A 25,111-nucleotide genomic window follows, 5' to 3' on the forward strand; every position below is an offset into this window, starting at 1 on the left:
ACAAACAACTTTCTCTTTTAAGTTTAAATATAAAACGTTTTGCTTAAAATAAGTCTCCTAAGCTTATTTTCAGCTAGCTGTTTTTCTTATTTTAAGAAATCTCAGTGAGTAATATCGACTTGATGCACTTTAGAAGTAGCAAAATTAGTGGAGTGTTCCCCACCTCCACAACATTGACGTCTTTTTACATTACTTACAGTGGCTGCTGCTGGCGGAAAATAACTTCTAATATCCCTCGTCTTTGAAGGGGGCGTGGGAGGCGGCATTTTATATTTCTGTCAGGATGTGAACGGGTGTGGGTAGGGGGGGGGCGACGGTTCAAGTCATCAGCGAATCAAACGTGCGTTTGAGGGGGGAAAAATGGACTGGCACATTCAGCGAGTGAAAAGGGGTAAGTGTAAGTCTGAACATAATGAAAGTACTGTAATTCATTTAATTATGGTAGGATCAATTCTATCCTTACAACATATAGGAAGACAATTTAAATGACCTATATGATTGAAGTCATTATTTAATGCAAATAAGGTTGCTTAAAAGTTGGTGGGGATAATTTGAGCATCCTGAAAAGTTGATAGTGTTATGTCCCTATTGTCCCTACGTAAACCTACACCCTTGTTTTGAAGTAACGCTACTCGAGTGAAACGTTTGGCTCCTCTACCCACCTCTGCATAAAACACAATAAAACCGGTAATAAAAAAAAAAAAAAAATCGAAATAATACTTAAAAAAAGAAAAGGATTCTGACCCAATCAAGTAGCATAAATAATTTTAAAAAAAAAAATCCAGTAAAAGTATCAAACACGAATCTAACCACAAATATAATAAGAACTGTTTTTAATTAATTTATTATTTTTTTTAAAAAACTATAAACTAACTAATTAGCTGCCATTGACGGCTCTAGACTTCAAATGTTCAAATGGTTTGGACTTTTGTCGCCGTCAATGTCACGGATTGGACGTCTATACCCGTCAATGGCAACCAATGAGTTCAACATAATCAGTGAAATAGATTGTATTCTTTCCAACGCTCTGTTTGTGTATATATTTTCTTCCCCAGAGGGGGCGTGCCCTTTCCTCCTAGAGGCGTGCCTCATCCGAGTGGGCGCGGCCTAAACCCCACTCTACAACATAGCAGCAGCCACTCTGGTCGCATCGCACACTTGAACGCAGCGCGGCCAAGAAAGTACACGCACGCGTGCAGTTATAGGCACGCACGCACACGCGAGGACTAGAGCGGAATATCGAGAGCACCGCGGCCGGCCGGCGTGCACCTGTCCCTCGCCAAGCAAGCACACGCGGAGACCCCCCGACCGGACGTCCTTATGTGTGGATGGGACCAAAGCTACTCGGTGAATACTTTAAATTTACTTAATTATTATTGTTTTTAATTAAGTTTGAAGGGCAGTTTGACTTTTTGTGCACGTTTTTTTTGTCAAAGTTCAAGAAATTAAGACATCAGAGCAGTAAAGTTAATCGTTTTAAATGCGTGAATGGGACTTTTTTCCATGTTGAAAAATACTTTTGCGTGTTTGTTGAGGTTTAGAAAACGTGTAAAACTGTAAAAATACACAAGATTATTAAATAGAAATTATTATTTTAGCGATTTAATGTTCCAAACAGCGTTTTTGGGGTGCTTAAAACACTTTTTAAAGGTTGTTTGATGCTTTTTTGGGGGTTCATGGACAAGAAATGTGAAGGTGTTTGTATTTTAATAAGACAATTTAGTGTTTTACTCGTTTAAAACTTTAATTTTATATAGGTTGATCGACTGTTTGTGTTTAAAAAAAAAAGTGTAGATGTGTTTAGAAATAACTTTTGTTTTTGAGGGGAAAATATGTACACATTTAGCCATTTAAAAGATACAAATAAGTGTTTTAGTGGTTTAAAAGGTTTATTTTAGGTAGAGTAAGTGTTTGTTTTAAGTTAGAAAAGGTGTAGATGTGTTAAAAATAACTTGACAGTTTTATGTGTTCTATTCGTTTACATGCTTGATTAAATTTAGAGTTGTTTGTGGTTCGAAAAGGTGTAAATGTGTTTTTTTTTTTTTTTTTAAATACAAAATTGCGTTATGATGATTCAATTGGTAATTTAAAAATGAAAATTTTGTTTATTTAAGGGTTTTTGCTCTGTTTAGAAGATGTGAGCACAGTATATTGAAAAGTAGAAGGTCTGCGTTAGCATTTTTAGGGTTAAAATTTGATTAATTGTCTTTATGAAAATGCTTTTTGGGTGTTAATTTTTGCCTTTTTTGTCATTTTGATGGTTGGTGGACAATCAATGGAAGTGTGCTGCTGAGGAAATACAACTAAGTGGGAGTTACGAAATGTGTTTTGAGGCTTTATTTTGGGTTATTTTACTAGGATTTGAATGGTTTTTCTTATAAACTCTATGTGAATACATGTTGATTGCAAGTTTTAAAAAGTGGACTAAAATGAACTGCTTTTGCTATGAAAAGATGCTTTTTTTTGCTTCTCATTAAATGGATTGTGAGCAAAATAAGTCAATTCTCTTTTTAAAGATGTATTTATTTGGGGTGGTTTTTTTGGGGGGGGGTGATTTTTTGCAATCAAGCGTTGAAAAATGTCTAAAATGTCTTTGAAAATGCAAACTTTAGGTGCTTTTGGGGTTCAAATTAGACTTTATCAATTTTTTTCCTGTCATATATTCATTTGTATTGCCAAAATAGCTCAAGTATGGCTTATTTAAATGTTTGAGCTTTTTAATGTCTCATTCAAAGCTGTGTGGGTGATATCACACGGACAAAAGTGAGCGTTTTGTAAAAAAAAATTAACAAAATTAGGAAGTAAAAACAGGAAATTGAAGTGTGATTACACTTTAATTTAGATATTTGTTGTTGTTTTTTGCTGAGTGAGCGCCAAATGTTGCTGCTCATTTCTTTTTATATCACATTATGTTATTTGAAGCTTTTTTGTTTTGCTTTTTTAACCCTTGAGATCATTCAAATTCAATTCAAATTAGGGCTATACAAAGGTAGAAAAAAGGCCTAAAAGACTAAAAAGTAGTAATATTAAGAGAGTGAAATCATAATATTACACGATTTAAGACATATGTTGTAACATTACGAGATTAAAGTTGTAATAATATGAGAAAAAATTCTAATATAATGAGATTAAAGTCTGAATATTACAAGATCAATGTCGTAAAATTAGGAGGAAAAAATGTCAAATATTACGAAATTAAAGTTGTAATATTACAAGAATTGAGTCATAATATTGCGGGCGGAAAATGTCGTAATATTACTAGATATAAGTTGTAATATTACAAGCTCAAACTCGTAATAATACGAGAAAAAAGTAAAATATCATGAAATTATAAACTCTAAATTTTAAGTAAATAAAGTCAATAGTCCAAAAAAGTCGTACTATTATGAGATTAGCTGTAATATAAGGTGAAAAAATGTCAAAAATAAAGTTTTCATTGCAAGAATAAAGTCGTAACATTGAGGAACTTTTTTTGGTCATATTACCAGATTGAAGTCGTAATATTATGATATTGAAGTCATATTATTACGAGATCAAAATAATAATATTATGAGAAAAAAGTCAAATATTCTAAATTGGAAATCGTAATATTGCAAGAATAAAGTCATAATATTACAAAATAATGTCGTAATAGTTCACAATCTTTTTTGGCCATATAACCAGATTAAAGTGGTAATTTTATGAGATTAAAGTCGTAATAGTACGAGATCCAAGTTTTGATATTATGAGAAAAAAGTCAAATATTATAAAATTGGAAATCGGAATATTACAAGAATAAATTCACAATATTACAAAATTAAAGTCATAATATTATGAGATTAAAGTCGTAATATTGCCGATTTTTGGGGGGGGGTCATATTACCAGACTAAACTCGAAATATTACGAGATCAAAATTGTAATATTAAGAGAAAAAAGTTAAATATTACAAAGTTGTAAATCATAATATTACAAGATTAAATTTATAATATTACAAGATTAAAGTCATAATATTATGAGATTAAAGTTGTAATATTACAAGATCAAAATTTTTATATCATGAGAAAAAAGTAAAATATTACGAAATTGTAAATCGTAATCTTACAAGAATGAAGTCATAATATTACCAGATTAAAGGCGTGAGAAAAAAGGTCGTACTAAGATATTATTAGTTGTTATCTAATCAGAAAAAAATGCCCCAATTTTATAAGATCGAAATCATAGTATTACCATAAACGGTCGTAGTATTACGAGATTTAAGTCATAATATTATGAGACTAAAGTCTTAATATTACAAAACAAAAAAAGTCGGAATATTACGAAATTAAAGTAGGAATATTGCTAAAAAAAAATGGTAATATTACAAGATTAAAATCGGAATATTTCGAGATCAAAATCGAAATATTAGAGGGTTATAGTCTTAATTTGCAGGATTAAAAGTCTTAGCATTACGAAATTAAAATCGGAATTTATGAGATCTAAATCGTAATATTATGAGATTAAAGTCGGAATATTGCTAGGAAAAAAATGTAATATTACAAGATTAAAATCATAATATTACAAGATCAAAGTCATAATATTACGAGATCATAGTTGTAATTTGCGAGATTAAAAGTCTTAGCATTGCGAAATTAACATCGTAATATTACGACATCGAAGTCGTAATATTACATGATTAAAATCATAATATTACAAGATCAAAGTCGTAATATTACGAGCTCATCATCGTAATTTGCGTGATTAAACATTGTAGCCTTACGAAATTAAAATCGTAATTTTACAAGATTTAAATCGTAATATTCCTAGAAAATATTTTTATATTACGAAATCATGGTCGTAATATTACGAGATTGTAGTCTTAATTAAAAGTCATAGCATTACGAAATTAGAATCGTAATATCACAAAATTTAAGTTGTAATAGTACGACATTAAAATTGTTCATTTGCAAGATTAAAGTCGTAGTTTATTGAGATTAAAATCATATTATGAGATCAAAGTTTGGCTGTCATAAATATTAACAAAAATCTGTATTTTCCGTATTATTACGACTATTATTACTTTATTCTCGTAATATTACGAAAGCAAGAAAAAAGTCGGAATTTGCGAGGACAAAAGTCAAAATATAACGAGATTAAAGTCATAATATTATGAGAATAAAGTTGTAATATTACACAATTTTACAGCTAAACTGTTATACGAGAAAGGTGATTTGCCAAAAGATGAATGATGTCAATGAGTTAAAAGCTTAATGTCATTTCACTAGAATTGAATAAAAACGTTACGGTTGTGTTGTAGCTAATTGCTGTGTTGTTTGTGTTCCCGAGACCCCCCAAATGGAAAAGTTTTGTCGTTGCCTTCCTCCCCGGGCAAATCCTGCCTTCCAAATTTAGTCGCAGGAACTTCCTTTCTTCTTTACTTCCCTTCTTCCTCTGTCTTCTTCCCGTGACTGACTCACAGCTAACTGGTTTGAAAAAACCATCACTGACAAAAAAAAGAGGGAAATGATCGTCACTGGGGCACACGATTATTTTGATAGTCCTTTAGTCACCGATGAGTGGTCTCATCGGCTGACGTGTATTTTATTGTTCTTATACTTTGGGTTTTAAATTATAGGTGGAAATATTTATATGGAAAGTTTATAGAAAATAGTCTATCAGTCTAGTCTAGTCTGAAAAGTCTATCATTGTCAATGGCACTCAAAAGAGTTAAATTTAGAAACTACTCAGAACTCAAAGTCATGCTCACTATCCCCGCAGGCGACCTCTCAAAGCTCGGCCATGTTGACCAGTGAGGGGGCGCACGCCATGGACCAGGACGACACCCAGCCCGCCGCAAAGATGGCGTCCACTGGCTCGGACGTCGTAAACCCTGAGTCGGACGCAGACGATGAAGCGGACATGACCAGCTGGACTGAAGCCGAATTCGAGGAGAAGTGCACCTACATCGTCAAGGATACAGCGCGAGAGGCCGGGCCAGAGGGCGCCACTAGCGCAGCTGACGCTAGCGGCGTTAGGGCGCGTGCGTCGCTGCCCCGGAACCTCATGTTCAAAGACACAGCTGACGGAAAGGAGGTAAGATACATTATATCGACTAACGTAAAGTAGTGCAGCACAATGTAACGCAACGTGATGCAATGCAACATAGCATAACAACATAGTGTAACGTAACATAGTGTAGCATTATGCAAATTTAATGTAACATAGCATACTATAACAACATGGTGTAACCTTAACGTAACGTCAAACAATGTAACCTTAAATAACAAAACATAAAATATTAATAGGTAAAAGAACAAAACATAACATCACATTGTGTCATGTATTGTTACACAGCATAGGATAATATGACAACATAGTGCACTGTAACAAAACGTAACATTACGTACTGTGACATTAAATAGCGTAAAATAACAAAACGTAAAATAATGTAATGTAAAATAACACAACGAAACTTAACAAAGCATAATATTACGTAATGTAACATAATATAGCATTTCAAAGCATAGCTTAGGGTAATGTAACATAACAGTGAACCGTAACGTAACATAGTGTACCGTAGCGTAACGTAAAATAGCACCACAACATAACTTAACAAATCACAACATTACGTAATGTAACAACATAACATAACATAACATAGCAAAGCATAGCTTAGGGTAATCTAACATAACAGTGTACCGTAACATAGTGTACTGTAACATAACCTAAAATAATGTAATTTAAAATAACACAGCATAACTTAACAAAACATAACATTACGTAATGTAACATAACATAGCATAGCAAAGCATAGTTTAGGGTAATGTGACATAATATAGTGTACCGTAACGTAATGTAACGTAGTGTATTGTAACATAAACTAACATAACGTAATGTAACACAATATAACATAATTTAACGTAAAATAACACAACATAACATAACAAAACATAACATTACGTAATGTAACATAATATAGCCTAGCAAATCATAGCTTAGGGTAATGTAACATAACAATGTACCGTAAGGTAACATAGTGTACCATTATGTAATGTAACATAGTGTACTGTAACATAACCTAACATAACGTAATGTAATGTAACATAACATAACATAGTGTACCATAACATAACGTAGCGTAACAGTGTTCCGCAACACAGCATAGTGTACTGTAACGTAATGTAACATATTAGTAACATAACCTAACGTAACGTAACATTGTGTACCGTAACGTAACGTTGTGTACCGTAACATAACGTAGCGTAACAGTGTTCCGTAACATAACAGAGTGTAACATAACATAAACATAACATAACATAACATAAAACACACAACACACAACAACACAACACAAGAAAGCATAGCATAGTCAATCATTATGTTATATGTGACAACATAGGTAGCTAGTGTAACAGTACAGAAAAGGACAAAACCTAACATAACATTGTATAATCTAACGTAAAACAGCTTAGTATAACTACAGAGTAAGGCAAGGCAAATTTATTTGCATAGCACAATTCAACACAAGGCAATTTAAAGTGCTGTACATCACATGAAGGTCATAAAAATCACATCAAATCAAAAGAACGTTAAAACAAAAGCAATCGAAACCAACAAACATAAAAACATAACATATTGTAACTAGAGATGTCCCGATCGGGTCCGATCACGTCATTTTCAAAGTATCGGAATCGGCAAAAAAATATCGGACATGCCTTTTTTTAATATATATATATTTTTTAATCAAATCGCTTTCTAATTGTATTTAACGTTACAGACATAATACGTTACACTAATCCAGAGTCTTTAGGCTTAAGGTAGGGTTATCAAATTTATCCCGTTAACGGTGGTAATTTTTTTTTTTTTAATTCATCACGTTAAGATATTTAACACAATTAACACATGCGCTGCAAGACCCACTCACGCATTGTCGCTTTCAATCTGTAATGGTGCCGTTTTACCTATATATAGACATCAAAAGCAGCGTAAAATGAGTAAAATAAATTTTGGCAGCCTTTGGAGCCTTTTTTTAATTGGTTAAAGCCTTACAATCCCTCTCCGTTCAATTAGAAATATCGTGGAAAGCAATGTGGGGAAGAAAGATAGCAATTGATCTTTTTCTTAACACCCTATGTTATTTCCTAATGCAGAGAAGATATATCAAATGGTACCACTACGCACAGTCATGGTTGCACTTCCCATCATGCATTTGGGCAGAACAGTTAAATGGCTACAGTATCATTTACTGAAAGCTCAACAAATACACTAGATGGCAATATTTAGTCACAATATACAAATTCACATTTATCCTTTAAGAATTACAAGTCTTTTATCTTGGATCCCTCTCACAGAAAGAATGTTAATAATGTAAATGCCATCTTTAGGATTTATTGTCATAATAAACAAATACAGTACTTATGTACTGTATGTTGAATGTATATATTCAGCCGAGTTTTATTCATTTTTTTTTTAATGTATTGCCAAAATGTATATGATCGGGAAAAATTATCGGGAAAGATTGGAATTGAATCGGGAGCAAAAAAAAAGCAATCGGATCGGGAAATATCGGGATCAGCAAATACTCGAACTAAAATGATCGGGATCGGATCGGGAGCAAAAAAACATGATCGGAACAACCCTAATTGTAACATAGCATGCTACAACATAATACATAATTTCATACAATCACCTAATTGAAAACTAATTGATTTTACAATTAATTGATAACTATTTTGACAGTGGTCTAAAAACTTATCTCCATTGCGTAAATAGGCTACCCTCCATTGATAGCCCTTGTGGTTAACAGCGTGACAGTATGGATTATTTCATCAGGATCTTTCTTGTCCGCAGGAAGTTGAGCTATGATAGCAAACAAGAAGTCAAAATCCCATTGCATTGTTACTAGCGTTGCAAGTTTTTTTTTAAAACCCATTTTGGTCTTGTATTCTTATGTGTAGAGCCATATTTTTCAAGAAATGTTGAATTTTTAAAAGAAAAATGAAAGTTTACAATTGCAAAAAAGATTTTTCAAAGTACTCATATTTTTTTGGGCTGTACAAGTTCTACTTTTAACTAAAATAGTGGTTTTGGTTTGTTCTTCTCATGTGTGTGATGTGTATTTTTCAAGAACTGTTGATTTGAGAATAATAATAATAATTAAACAATACTTTTTAACAATGAGTTGTCAATTAATCTTGGAAAATGATGAAAACTGATTTTGCAACTTGTCTGTGTGCAGGTCGCGGGCGTGTGCAGCCGTGAGTACATCCCCAAGGGAACCCGCTTCGGCCCGCTGGTGGGCCAAATCTACACGGCCGAAAATGTACCCAAGGACGCCAACCGCAAGTACTTCTGGCGGGTGAGTGCGCGCCACTTCCACTGACGTCACAGGAAGTGTCACTTTCGGACCCTGTGAGAAAGCCTGAAGGGGAAGGAAGTGATGTCATAGGAAGCGTCATATTACAAGAAGAAAACAAATGCGGCTCTTCCTGTATCATTATTCATGGTAGCTTTGCATGTAATGTAAAAGCGACCCTCTATAATTTTCACTAATTTTTTTTTTTTTTAATTGCATTTCATTCAGTCATTCATTCATATTGCCACTGAGATGCTCAAACTAAATAGATTAACAACCTTCCTACTGTTAAAACTGCTGTGATATTACGTATTTCATAAATTAACTATGAACAATCCATTTTAACTTGGAGGACAGCAAACTTCACAGTAGTTCATACAGATTGGACGTCTACTCGTGACAACCTCATTTCAAGCCTTTTATTTTAGTTTTATTTTAGAACTACTTGATTAGACGACACATTTTTTCACGTCCCAGAAGTCATAAAATGCTTCCTTTACGTTTCAGATCTACGCCGACGGCGACTTCCACCATTTTGTGGACGGTCTGGACGAGGCCCGCTCCAACTGGATGCGCTACGTCAACCCTGCCCACTCGGCGGCCGAGCAAAACGTTGCGGCGTGCCAGAACGGATTGGACGTGTACTTCTACACCGTCAGGCCCGTCCCGGCCGGCGCCGAGCTGTTGGTGTGGTACTGCCACGACTACGCGCGAAGGCTGCACTACCCGCCGTCTGGGGAGCTCATGATGCAGAAGCTTAGTAAGTTGGAATATCCATTTTATTAAAACGGATTGGACGTGTACTGCTGTCTAATTTGGTCAAAAAAAAGGGAAAAGAATCTTGAATATGTCTTGAAATATGTCAATTTTACTGAAAATACAGGCATACAAATATATAATATATAAATAACAAAACAATAACTTAATTTTGTTCCAGAAAATCATAAAGAGAGTATTAATGTAATGAAAAAAAGTTCTAGGAAAGTTGTAGAAAAAAAGTGAGTAAAAATCTTGTCTTTTTGTTAAAGATTTTAGATTTTATTCTTGTAAAAAAAACTTTTTTGAAAAATATGGCTGTTTACATAAAATTAAACTTTTCAAATATTATTACCTTATTATTTAAATATGAAGATGAATTTTCTTGATACTCTTAGATTTTACTGTTGTAAAAAATGTAATTTTGGGGGGAAAATATGGCTTTTTATGTAAGATCAAACAAAAAAATAATAACCTTAATTTGGTGAAAAAAAAAAAAAGAATGTAAAGACTTTAAAAAAAATCTTGACTATTCTATTTGTTATTGAAATTTTTGTTCTTGTAAAAAATTGACTTTTTTCAAAATTTGCAAAACACTAACCTTAATTTGGTGGTGGTGGAGGTAACGATACTAAATTAAATACTAAAAAAATCTTGATGTTCTTGAAAAAAATAGTTGAAAATTTCTGTATATTTTATCAATGTAATATTTTATTTGTGTTTAAAAAATGGACGGTTGTTGAGGAAAATATGGCTGTTCAAATAAGATTAAATCAACAAAATATTAAATTATTTTGGTGAGAAAAAAAATAATTTATGAAAGAAGTGGGGAAAAAATCATTTTGGCATGAAGATTACTTTTTTTATTGAAAAGCATTTATTATATTCTTGTAAAAAAATGTACACTTTAAAAAATTATGGCTGTTCACATAAGATGAAACAACTAAATAAACTATTTGGCAAGGAAAAAATGCTTTGAATACTAAAAAAAAAAAAAAAAAAAAAAAAAAGATTTCCAGAAATAAAGAAATGTCTGAAAAATATATTTTATTGTTGTAAAAAAATTGAAAGTTTTTGAGAAAATATGGATGTTCAACTAACGTTAAATCAACAAAATATAAACTAATTATTTTGGTGAGAAAAAAATAAATGAGAAAAAAGTGAAGAAAAATCTTCTTCCGGTTAAGATGACTTTTTATTGAAAATCATTTCTTTTATTCTTGTCAAAACTTTTATTAATTTTTTCTTAAACATGATGGCTGTTCACATAAGATTGACCATCAAAATACATTTAAATTTGGTGAGAAAAGAATAATTTAAACACTACATTAAAAAAAAAAAAAAAAAAAGCTGTTCACCTAAGATTAAAAAAGGGAACATTTTAATTTTGTGATTTGAAAAAAATACAAATGGCGAAAAATGTCTTTAAAAGCCTCTTATAAAAAACCTTTATATAAAAACAATTGTAATATTTTATTCTTGCCATAAATTGACAATTCTTGAAAAATATGTTCACGGAAGAGTAAACCAACAATAACAAAAACACAAAATTTTGTGATTTAAAAAGGATCCAAGCACTGAATGAACGAATAAATGAATGCGAATGAACTAGTAAGATTACAAGTTCATTTGCATTCATTCATTAGTAAGATTACTAGTTCATTTGCATTCATTCGTTCATTCACAAAATGTCGTGTTTTTTGTGATTGTTGGTTGCGAATGCGAATGAACTAGAAATCTTACTAGTTCGTTCGCTGCCAGACGTCCTACTTCAAAAAGAAGGAACATCTACTAACGCATTTAAAGACTTTTAAAGCGCCGCATGATTGGACGTCTATCACCGTCAATGACACTGAGTTAAACACACACACTTATATACAGTATATAAACAAGTGTGTCTGTAGGTGTGTGTGTGTGTGTGTGGTATCCCCCTGCCCCCTCTTGAACTTCCTGTCTGAACCGCTGACAGATTGAAATCTCCAAGATGGCGGCCGTGTTTGTTTAGGTTTAAGAGGAGGAAGAGGAGGAGGAAGACTTGCTGATAACCTCCTTGTTTACTCACTGACGCCTTACTACTCATTCACTCGCTCGTATGTGTATGCGTGTGTGGACACACACATTGCATCACACGTAATAGATGGCGGCCATTTTGCAGCGAGTTTTCGCTAATCCGCGCTTTCATCTCGAGTGGCAAGAGATTGAAATGGGGGGGAATGATCTTGTTTCAGCGCTATTGGTTGACGGTGATGAACGTGCAATTAGGGCTGGGCGATCCAGATGACCTGTATTTAATCGAGCAAACATGGTGGAGATGCAAATTGACTTGAGTTTGTCGGACTTGGAATGGTACCTCAAATAGAGTAAAATATTTTCGAAAAAATAAATACCGTGCGTTAAAATACAACATACATTTTGTTTTTCGAGCACCTGCTAGCTTAATGCTAATAGACAACGGAAGACACTATTAACGCATTATTAAGCTAACAGATTTCTTAACTTTCAAAATAATACTGAGGGAACTTTTTTATACAATTCACAAATTATCAGTTTAAAATGATAGTAAAAATAATACAAAAATGTAGTTCAAAAAATCGTAAATAGAGATTGAATATGAAAAATAAGTTTGGTTAATTTTTGCTTCAACTGCTATCTTAATGCTAATATACAATGAAAGACACTTTTGCTGCACTTAGATTAGCATTATTCAACTCTATTTAACTCTTGAAAGAACACTTGATTTTTTTTGTCAATCTTGAAAAGATGTCCGATATGTGAATAAGTGTGATTCTTCATTCATTTTTATTGTGCAGTATAATACCAAATCAATTTTCGAACACCTGCTAGCTTAATGCTAATATACAATAGAAACTGCCTTTCAAGTGCTCATGAAAATTCACATCAATTCACGTTCTTTAACTATCAAAACGCCTCAGGAACGTTTAGATTGTAATTATATAATACTTTTAGTTACAAAAACTACAGTAAAACAAAACTGAATGAATAAATACGACGATGTGAAAACAGAACTGAAGGCTTAATGCTAATATACAATGAAATATTTGTTTGCTACACTAAGATTAGCATGATTAAACTCTATTTAACTCTTGAAATAACACTTTTTAATAAAAAACCTTATTAAAAAATCTTGAAGAGATCAGATATGTTTAAAAAAAATTGATTTTTCATTCATTTTTACGGTGCATTTTCATACCAAATACATTTTCGAACACCTGCTAGCTTAATGCTAATATACAATAGAATCCGCCTTTCAAGTGCTAATGAAAATTAGCATTAACTCACATTCTTTAACGCTCATAACGCCTCGGGAACGCTTATATTGTAAACTATTTAATACATTTAGTTAAAAAACACAATCAAACAAAACTGAATGAATGGATTGGACGATGTGAAAACAGAACTGCTAGCTTAATGCTTATATACAATAGAAGACACTATTGACGCGCTAACGAAGATTAGCGTGATTACACTCTAACACTCAAACTACTAGTTTACAAAAAAAATAAAGTTAAAAAAAAAAAATCTTTAAAACCGAGGTCAGACATGCAAAAAAAAGTGATTTTCATTTTCATTTTAACTGTGCATTAAAATACAAAACATATTTTTGAATACCTGCTAGCTTAATGCTAATACATAATGGAAGGCACATATTCATGTGCTAATGACTATTAGCATGATTTAAGATTATGATACAATACTATACTAAACTATTACAACTATTTAAAATTATTATTCTTATTTAAGATCAAAAAGCACAGCTCGGCTATGGAAAATAAAAGATTTGGGTGTTGTTGTTGCTTGTTTTTTTTTTTTTTTTTTTTTACTGTGCAAAAATTTCAAAATACATTTTCAAACACCTGCTAGCTAAATGATAACATACAATATAATCCGCCTTTCACGCGCTAATGAAAATTAGCATCAACTCACGTTCTTTACATTCCTCGAGGACGTTTATATTTTAATTATTTAAAATGTTTAATCAAAAAGTATAATAAAACTTGTTTAAAAATCAGGAATAGAGATTGGAAGATGTGAAAAAAATTGGGTGCTAGAAAGAATGATTAATATTCAATCACGTGTCTCTAAAACACTTAATTAAAACGGAACATTCGTTCACTCAGTGCCAGCCCTCCCAGTTCAAATAGATTGGACGTCAATCCCCGTCCATGGCAGTCAATGTAACAAAAGCCCTTCCTCTCACATCGTCCGTCAAGCGCGTGTCACTTTAAGAGCGCTAATGCACGTTTATCTCCCCCAAAGTAAACGTCACTTCGTCACGACCGTTATTGATGTGTTTTTTCCTGTCCTTACAGAACGGTCGCTGTTGGAGGTGAAGCAGCATCAGGCGTCGGACCCTTCGCCGCCCCCGCCCGCAGCCCCCAGACCCCCCAAGAGGGAGCACAGCGTCTTATCCATCCTGCGCGATGTCCCCAAAAGCGAGCCGAGCCGACCGCTGCCCACCCGAGCGCGTTGCGCTTACAGTCCGGAGCGCCCTCTGTACCCACAGGCGCTCTACCCGACACTTAGGGGACATCCTGAGGATTTCCTCAAAACTGGGGGACTGGGGTACCCGCGTTCACCAGGCGACCAATCCTCAGCGACGCCCAGTCCGTCAGCGAGGAGCAGCCCGGAAAGCAGCCCCCAGGGGAGCCCGTACGGATTGAGTCCGTACCCCAGCTACTCGCCTCCGTCCGCCGCCCCGCTGTCACCCTTCTACGCCCCGGGGGCGCCCTACTCTCGCTACCTCCTGCCGCACCACTACGCACCCCCCGTGGGCGGCGTCTACCCCAGGATGTACCCGCTCTACCTGCCGCCACACGTGCCCCTCCTGCCCTCGGACGCAGCCGGGCGGCGCTTCCTGATGTCGGACGCCGCCCACCCGCAGAGGGACCTCCTCTTACCGGCTCCCACCAGCGCCTTTTCGGCCGCCGCGTCCCTCAAGGACAAGGCGGCCGCGCATCGGCCTTACGCTGGCCTTCGCTCGCCGTCCACCGGGTCCCCGGCCGCGGGGGTCCCCGCCGAGCGGGTCCTCGGCAAACTGTGCGACTCGGACGAAGAGGCGGTCAATCTGGTGAAGGTGAAGCGGGGCGTCGGTTCGGCAGGGTACAAGGCGCTGCCTTACCCTCTGAAGAAGCACAACGGGAAAATCAAGTACGAGTGCAACGTGTGCACCAAGACCTTCGGACAGCTGTCCAATCTTAAGGTAAGGGGTGCCCGGAACACGATTCCCAGAATTCCCATGGATTTTTGTGAGATTTGTTATCAATAAGAAACAATATATCCTTTTAAAAAGACTGTTTAATAAAGAAACCAGCAGCTACCACTAGGCTAAAATTTGTTAGCCACGGTCGGTACTAGATGGCCTATGGCACTCACGAGCATTTATTGTTAGTCGTGAGACTTAAGTCGAAAGGTGTATCGTGATTCGGCATTTTCATCCATCCATCCATTTTCCTTTTAAAACTGGTGAAAATCTTGACTTTGGGTTTTCATGACAGTTGACATGACTTTAATCAGACAACATGAGAAAAATTCTGAAAGTCCCTACTTAATTTTGACTTGACTCAAGTCATCGGTTTTAGGATTTAGGTTTTTAAAACCTAACTTCATGAGGCTGGACATAACATGAGTAGTTGCTTAAAGCGGGAAGTTCAAATTTTTTGGACCTTTCTAAATCCGATCCGGGTCACTTTCGTATGTTGTTTAAATCTGATCTGGGCCACATTTTTCCGGAATGTGGTGGCGGTCTGAACTGTCAAGTCTCCCAAATCAGAATTCATGCAGCAATTACGTCAGCAAAGAGCGAGAGCGGCAGGCAGGACTGCAGCAATAGATGTGCTTTAGCGTTAGCACCTAGCTTGAACGCTACTACGCAGGCTTGACCACCTTCATAAAAAAATAAAATGAAGAAAAGGATAAACCTGATAATGCTAGGCTTTTTCTGTGCGTCAGATCAGCAATTTTTAGTATTGCTTACATGGCCAATTCAAACCCAATCGGAGTGCTTATCTGACCACTTTTGCTGTCCTCAGGTCCACCTCCGTGTCCACAGTGGCGAGCGACCGTTCAAATGTCAGACTTGCAACAAGGGCTTCACGCAACTAGCCCACTTGCAGAAACACTACCTGGTCCACACGGGGGAGAAACCGCATGAGTGCCAGGTAAATTTGGTAATGGTATGAACATACACATTGTTGTCACAGATTACTTACTTACTGATTACGCCTCAAAAAAATGTAATCTAGTTACTTTACTGATTACTTTATTATCAAAGTAACTAAGTTACTTGAAAAGTTATTTATCGGTTACTTTTCACCAATTTTTCTCTTTGCTACCTCAACATCCGACAATTGAATTTAAAGGGGAAGATCAGAATTTTTCACATAAGGCTTTATCTTTGAGTTAGCGGGGTTGAATTACTCGATGGAGTTGATTTCAACCACCATTGACTCTCGCTAGCTTAGCCACTCCCCCTGAAACTAACAAATAACTGACAAACTGCTTGGAATCTGTTGAAATCAATTCCACCGACTAATAAAACCCCACTCACACAAAGATTAAGCCAAATGTCAAAAATTCTGAATTTCGGGTTAGGGTTAGCAGCATATGAGTTCTGCTATAAAACAATGCAAATTGACTGCACAATAATCAACAACACACAAATGAATTGCACAGTGCAATAAAAATGAAGGTGGGGGCGGGTGTCAATGCGCGCACAAACCACAAGAACGGCGTATACAAACGCGGTCAATTTAGCCACAAAACGTGGCGGCAACTAAGCACTTTACACTTAATCGGATTTACACGTCACCTCATGGCATAAATGTGCAACACGAATCTGATGTAAACAATGGTCGCCGACTACCCGCCATTGCAACGGCAAAGCTATAAAACAGCCGCGCATGTAGCAGCCCCAACCTATCGCTGGAACCTTCCAGAATGAAGGAAAAATACTCACGTTCATTCATGGACGCACACAGATCAACATTCCCTCACACATCTCAACAGGTGACTGAAGTCTAGGGGTGGGAACCTCTTGGTACCTCACGATACGATACGATTTCCGATATGAAGCTCACGATAACGATGATATCACGATATAGCAATACAGCAATTATCGATACATTGGTCAGGAAGTCATTCTACAAAACGACTAATAAACAGAAAAACAAGTTTACGTCCAATCCATTTGAACTGGGAGGGTAGCAGCAAATGAACCACTCCCACTTTAAGCAGGCCCCTCCCACTTCTATAGCCATGAGTGGCAGCCAATTAATGCCAGGCAAGGAGTCATTTTGGGTCATTTCAGGTTGATTTTCAGTCACATCCTGTTGATTTTGGGGCATTTTATGGCCACTTCATGTTGATTTTGGGTTACGGAACAGGAAGTGAGCCGGGAATCCCACAAATGCATGGGCAGTGACTCAAACTCAAAAGACCTGTAAATGCCCTAAAATGAACAGAAAGTGATAGAGGCGTGCGAAATTTCTGATTCTTAGATTATTCGCGATTCGGCCGTGGAAGATTCGAGAAAACATCCAAACATCACAAACATCCAAATTCCGATTATTGAATTATACCAGGTAAAGCGGAAATAAAACACAGTCAGGGCGGTCTTCAGGACGCAATGAGGAACGGACCGAGAGTAAATATCATGTTCAACTCATGTTGCTAGATAAAAAAAATATATATATATTTTTACCTGACTGCGGCCGTCAGCCGCTACAAACAGCGCCCAGTTGCTAGTTGCTACAAACATACAGCAACATACGGCTATGGTAGATGTCACATTTATCTCGAACTAGATGTGAAATGACAGACGACGGCTGTGTTAGATCATATACCAAGAACTAGATGCGAAATGACTTTCTCGCGCTAGTAAACAGGCGCCATCTTAAAGCAGTAGACTTCTCTAGAAGGCTCTGTTGTAGCGAACCTAATTACTTTTTATCTAAAAAAAAAACAAAAAACCCAAATCAGTAAAATCTTGACTTGAATCCATCTTTAAATGATGAAACAGTTTTAAAACTTTCACGTCGAAAGTAGACAGAAGGGAAATTATGGAATAACGGGAGCAATTTTGACGACTTTAACGGTCGATTCACAACATTAAATTAATTGAATGTAGTTTAAAACTCCAGATACAAAATTGGGACTTGAGTATTTTATTTACTGTTTTTAACAGTTAACTTGATACTGAAATAGTATTTTTGGGGGGGGGGGGGGGGGGGGGGGGGGTTGTGGTGCATCAATAATCGATTTATAATCGAATCGGAGCCTCTGAATCGTAATCGTAATCGAATCGTTAGGTGCCCAAAGATTGCCACCTCTAGAAAGTGACCTGTAAATGCCCTGAAAATCGGAAAGAGTGACTGTCAATGGCTGCCATGAAGTAAATTTTGGTAGCAACTTGTTGGTTCCTTTTTTTTTTTTTAATAAACATTGATACCTTTTTAAAACGATATCTCGATTCTTGGCCTGAGCGTATCGATAACCTTTTGGGATGCAAAGTATCACGATATATTACCATTTCGATATATTGTCACACCCCTACTGAAGTCTGTCTCAAAACAGGAAGTAATTACGAGCAGTTACCATGGAAATGAACATGTGACAAGATGGGAACCTTTCTAACGTATTATATTCAAAATGACTACAAATATTCTTCATTCTTCATACATTATGAGGCAATTACAAAATAGTAACATGCAGACACGAAGGAAACTAACTTTAATCAGATTACTGGTTTGGAAAAATATGTGCATTAGATTTTTCGTTACTGAAATAAAGTAATCAGATTACAGTAACGTGTTACTAAGTAACGTAACTGACAACACTACACATACAGTATATCAGACAGTCAGTTTATGTTCATCTGACTCCATGTTTCGTGTGTCAGGTATGTCACAAGCGCTTCAGCAGCACCAGCAACCTAAAGACGCACCTGCGCCTCCACTCTGGGGAGAAGCCGTACCACTGCAAACTCTGCCCGGCTAAGTTCACGCAGTTCGTCCACCTCAAGCTCCACAAGCGCCTGCACTCTCGCGAGCGCCCCCACAAGTGCCCGCAGTGCCACCGCCACTACATCCACCTGTGTAGCCTCCGCCTCCACCTCAAAGGCTACTGCCGCACGTCCGGCGCCGAGGAAGTCCAACGCGCCAACGAGGAAATCGAACGCTTCGACTTGAGCGAGCACGCCGAGCAACTGGAGCGGCTCCGGGGCGGCGCCGAGTTGGACGCCGTGCTAGAGAAGCAGGTTTTGGGGGCCGTGTGGCGCCAGACCTCCGTCATCAAGGCGCGCCACGGACTGTCCGTCAAGCAGGAGGCGGATCCGTAAGGGACCACTTCAGGGACTCGCTACTCAGGGCTGAAATTTGACAATCATCCTCCTAAGGTCTTCATTTCCACATTTTTTAATTTATTTCCAGAACATTCTTCAGGGTTTACAAGAATGATTACGCCATTTGCCCCTTTAACCACTTAACTCATTCACTGCCACTGACAGCGATGAAGCGGTGTTTCAGTGCCATTGACGGCGAATGACATCCAATTCATTTGGACTTCACAAACCACTGAGTCTTATGACCACACAAAGAAAGAAAAAAAATGGCCTACAAGAATACACTTGTGATATTTCGAGATTTAAATCTTAATATCACGGGAATCAAATTAGATTATCACAAGATTGAAGTCAAAATATTCCATAAATTTACGTAATACAATATATATGGATGCTAAATCGTATTAGTACGACTTTACGTACGTTAAGTTGTAAAAATACATAGTTTAAGTCATATATCGGAATATTACAAGATTGAAATTGTAGTACGAGACGAAAAAGTCACAATATTACGAGGTTAATGTCGTAATGTTATGTAACTCCATAATTTACGCAAAATATATACTGCACGACTACGTTGTATTATAACGAATTGACGTAATATTACGATTTAAGTCATATTATTACAAGAATTCAATCATACAACATAATATTGCCAGATTAAACTCATAATATTACATAACTTTATTTACTCTGCGTAATTTGAATGGATGCAGTACGGATGAATTGTAAAATTGCGAATCAAAGTAACTTTACGAGATTTAAGTAATAATGTTACGAGATTTAAATCATACATCGCAATATCTCGAGACTAAACTCTTAACATTTCGACCTTTCCCTGCCGTTCAGCTCGTAAAGTTATGACTTTTTTATTGCCGTAATATTACGTAACATTAAGTACGTTACGTTGAGTACGTTAAATTGTAAAAATACATAGTTTAAGTCATATATCGTGATATTACGAGATTAAAATTGTTGTACGAGACGAAAAAGTCACAATATTACGAGGTTAATGTCATAATGTTATGTAACTCCATAATTTACGCAAAATATATACTGCACGACTACGTTGTATTATAACGAATTGACGTAATATTACGATTTAAGTCATATTATTACAAGAATTCAATCATACAACATAATATTGCCAGATTAAACTCATAATATTACATAACTTTATTTACTCTGCGTAATTTGAATGGATGCAGTACGGATGAATTGTAAAATTGCGAATCAAAGTAACTTTACGAGATTTAAGTAATAATGTTACGAGATTTAAATCATACATCGTAATATCTCGAGACTAAACTCTTAACATTTCGACCTTTCCCTGCCGTTCAGCTCGTAAAGTTATGACTTTTTTTATTGCCGTAATATTACGTAACATTAAGTACGTTACGTTGAGTACGTTAAATTGTAAAAATACATAGTTTAAGTCATATATCGTGATATTACAAGATTAAAATTGTTGTACGAGACGAAAAAGTCACAAGATTACTAGGTTAATGTCTTAATGTTATGTAACTCCATAATTTACGCAAAATATATATTGCACGACTACGTTGTATTATAACGAATTGACGTAATATTACGATTTAAGTCATATTATTACAAGAATTCAATCATACAACATAATATTGCGAGATTAAACTCATAATAATACATAACTTTATTTACTCTGCGTAATTTGAATGGATGCAGTACGGCTGAATTGTAAAATTGCGAATTAACGTAACTTTACGAGATTTAAGTAATAATGTTATGGGCTTTAAATCATACATCGTAATATCTCGAGACTAAACGCTTAACATTTCGACCTTTCTCTGCCGTTCAGCTCGTAAAGTCATGACTTTTTTATTGCCGTAATATTACGTAACTTTGCGTACTTTACGTAATATGTATGCACTGCAACGTTGTATTATTACAAATTAACGTAATTTTACGTACTTTACGAGATTAAAGTCATAATATTACAAGAAAAAATTCGTAATATTTCGAGAGTAAAGTCAACATATTACTTAACTATTACGAGATTATCTTAATACTTTTTGTAATATGCATGACGCAGCACGGCTATGTTTTATTATTATGAATTAACGAAATACATACTTCCCATGTTTTAACACATAATATTACAATATTTCAATCATACATCGTAATATTATGAGACTAAAGGATAAAATATTACAAATTTTTTTCTTGAAGTATTACGAGATTAATTTCATGATATTACATAACTTTATTTAGGAAATATATGATATTTAGCATGGCTAAATTGTATTATTAAAACTTTACAAAGCCTTGTATTCGTTTCGAGATTTAAATCGCGGTATTACGATATTTAATTCCTAAACCGTAAAATTATGAGAATAAGGTTTTTTCTCGTAATGCTACATTATTCTTGTAAAAGTACAATTTTTTTCTCGTAATATTACGACTATAATCTCGTAATCGTACAACTTTGTTGTTGTAAGCCAATTTTCGTCATAAATATATTGCGAAAAAGTCGCAATTTAATGAGATTATCATAATATTACCTAACTCTACGTACTTTGCGTAGTATGTATGGCACAACATGGCTATGTTTTATGATTACGAATTAATGTAACTTTACGTTCTTTAGGAGATTTATGTCATAAAATTACAAGAGTTCAACCGTACATTGTAATATTACGAGATTGAAGTCGTAATATTACAAGAAAAAAATCGTAATATTATGAGATTAAAGTCATAATATACATCTTTTTACAATAATTTTACATCACTTTATTTACTTTACATAATATATAGACGAATGCAGCTCGGCTATATTGTAATATTGTGAATTAACGTAAATGTACGTACTTTACGACAATTAAATCATACATCGTAACTTGGGCTGCAGCTATCGAATATTTTAGTAGCCGATTAATCGATGGACTAGTTAGTTCGAATAATCGAGTAATCGGATAAGGGACACGAAAAAGTAAGATACCTGAGCTGAGCCTGAAACGGTCTAAAAAAATAAAAATAAAAATGAGGATCTATGTCCACCAAAAGAACAAATGGCTAATTTACGCAGAAAAAGTCCGCTAGCTTTAACTGTATTAAAATGCTTGTTTTTTTTGTTTTTTTTTCTTTCTTTCTACAATGCTCTTAACAAATGGTTCAGACACATATCTCCACACAAAAAAAAAAAAAAACGGCTGAATATACCTATAAACTAAATCATGAATGCATTAAAAAAAGATTAGCTCAAACAAAAACTTAGCTTACGTTGGTCTTAACAGGGAACAGTGGGATTCAGCCATGTGAAAAGAGGCAGACCAGAGGGCAGTGTATCAACCCTAATCAATAAAACTAAATGTAAACACTTTCAAAATAAACCATTACAATGCCACTTTAATTAAACGAATACTCGAAGCAACAAAATTTAATTTGAATATTTATTTTTAATCGAATACTCGAGTTAATCGATTAATCATTGCAGCACTAATCGTAACATTTTTCTCATAATGTTACGACTTATCTCGTAATATTACAACTTTGTTGTTGTAGGCCTATTTTCATCATAAATCGTAATATGTACGAAAAAGTCGCAATATTACGACATTGTTTTCATATCACGTAGCTTATATCACGTACGAAGTACGTATGGAGGCAGCAAGGCTAAATCATTATTTTGCGATTATGCTAGCAAATTTTTAAATCAACTTTTTCAGTACAAATAGACATCCAATCATGTGTTTCGTTTCATCCTTTTTAAACAAACGTTCCAAACACGTTACCGTCTATCCGTGTCGCCTTCATAATGCGAATTATTTTTAAACCAGAATAACGTAGAAAAATGCTCGTCTTTATTCAATGCTTCATTGCGTGAATCCACTCACGTTTTGACGCTCACGTCATTTTTTCGATTAAAAACCCGATCCTTTTCACCTGATTCCGATCAACTGAAAAATGGCGCGATTGGCCCGATTTCCAATCATGTGACCTTAAATTTAAGATTTGATACCGATACTAACAATTCAAATGGATTGGACATATAGCGCCGTCAATGACAGACACTCATTTAATTCATGAAATAATTTTAAAGCTGTTTTAACAGTAGCAAGTGTGTTAACATATTCCCTTAGTTTGCGTGTCCTATGTAGTAATATGACATTAAGTTATGCGGTAAACGTAAAGAAAATTTCAAGTAACTCTGGTTCATCTATCACCATCAATGGCAGTCAATGACTTAATCATTTAAATAACAGGAACAAAGGGCAAGTGTGTGTGCGTGTGTCACAACAGTTACCTCAGAGTGTGTGTGTGAAAGTGCGAGCGAGTGACGGGAAAGGCTAAAGGCGGAACTTTTTTGCTATTTATTTGCTCTTTGGCTACTTGAAGAAGAAGAAATGAAAGTGGAATGCAGCTGGTCAACATGTAGCACATGTTTTTGTTTTGTTTTTATTTTCGGATGATGGTGACGCGGATGGGACGATCCAAACCAAAGTTGACTTCCCGTAAAAGCAGGAAGAATGTGAAGAAGGGACTTTGAATGGAGTTTTATTTATTTTATTCTTCATGATTTTTTCTTTGTTTTGTATTGTAATGTTTGGTTTTTATTTGTAAGTAATGAATGATGTTGTGTGAGAGACTATGAACCAAAGTGGATCAGATTTCCGAACTGTAAACGTATAAAATAATGCAAGATTTTATAAAATGGATGTTGTTCCTTTTTTTCCTGTTAATTGAAATTTTTTTAATTGTAATTAAATTCTAAGATTATTTTTCATAAGATTGTGTGACACTCCAAACCAAAGTTGAAAATGTCCAAAGTGGGAAGAATTTCAAGAAAGGGATTTCAAAAAGAAAGAAAAAAAAAAAAGAAAAAAAAAGAAAGAAAGGGCTTTAGTTTTTAAAAATAATTTAGTTTTTTTTTTTTCTCTCTCTCTCATTTGAATGTTTTGAACCCCTAATTTTCTGTTTTCTTTTTTGTTTTTAATTTCTTAATTTTATTTTGAATTTTATTAGCCCTTTTTTTTTTTTAACAGAATTTGGATTTTAATTGAATTCTTAAATTATTGATTTGACGTTTATCTTCAATTTCGGTTGCATTTTTTAATTTGTGAACAATTTTATTCCTAATTGTTTTATTTTTAAAGTTTTTTATTTTATTTTTTTTAGCCCAAATTTTCAGTTGTTGTTTTTTTTTTTTTATTTATTAATTTTATTTTAAATTTTATTTGCCCCATTGTTTTTTAAATTAAATTCTTAAATTATTGAATTGACGTTTACCTTTAATTTGCGTTTCATTTTTTAAAAATTTGAACAATTTTAATCGTTTAATTTTTAATATTTTCTAATTTTTAAATTTTAAATTTTTTTAAATTAGTTTTTTAACCCCTAATTTTCAGTTTTATCTTATTCATTTTTTTTTACTTTTAGTTGTATTTTAAATTTTATTTGCCCTTTTTAAACAGAATTTAGATTTTTATTGAATTATTAACTTAGTGATTTGAAGTTCACCTTTAATTTTGGTTTCATTTTTAAATTTGTGAGCAATTTTAATCCTAATTGAGTTTTATTTTTAATGCTATTGTTTTGGGGTTTTTTTGTTTGTTTTTTAAATGGTTTGTTTTCATGTTACTTTTTCAGTTTAAAATGTCATTAGCTTTTTTTTTTAAACATTAAAATGGGATTTCCAAATGTTATTAATTTT

General features: G+C 34.8%; 1 protein-coding gene across 1 annotated transcript; it reads left to right on the top strand.

The window, feature by feature from the left end:
- Positions 1–1,182: 1,182 nt before the first annotated feature.
- Positions 1,183–24,354, top strand: LOC130915296 (PR domain zinc finger protein 1-like). The gene is made up of 7 exons (XM_057835240.1): positions 1,183–1,347; positions 5,735–6,049; positions 9,195–9,314; positions 9,819–10,071; positions 14,399–15,288; positions 16,118–16,246; positions 18,985–24,354. The coding sequence occupies exons 1-7, from the start codon at positions 1,321–1,323 to the stop codon at positions 19,420–19,422; spliced, it is 2,172 nt and encodes a 723-aa protein (XP_057691223.1). The 5' UTR covers positions 1,183–1,320; the 3' UTR covers positions 19,423–24,354.
- Positions 24,355–25,111: the final 757 nt, after the last annotated feature.

Source organism: Corythoichthys intestinalis, chromosome 4, assembly GCF_030265065.1.
Source record: "Corythoichthys intestinalis isolate RoL2023-P3 chromosome 4, ASM3026506v1, whole genome shotgun sequence".
NCBI lineage: Eukaryota > Metazoa > Chordata > Actinopteri > Syngnathiformes > Syngnathidae > Corythoichthys > Corythoichthys intestinalis.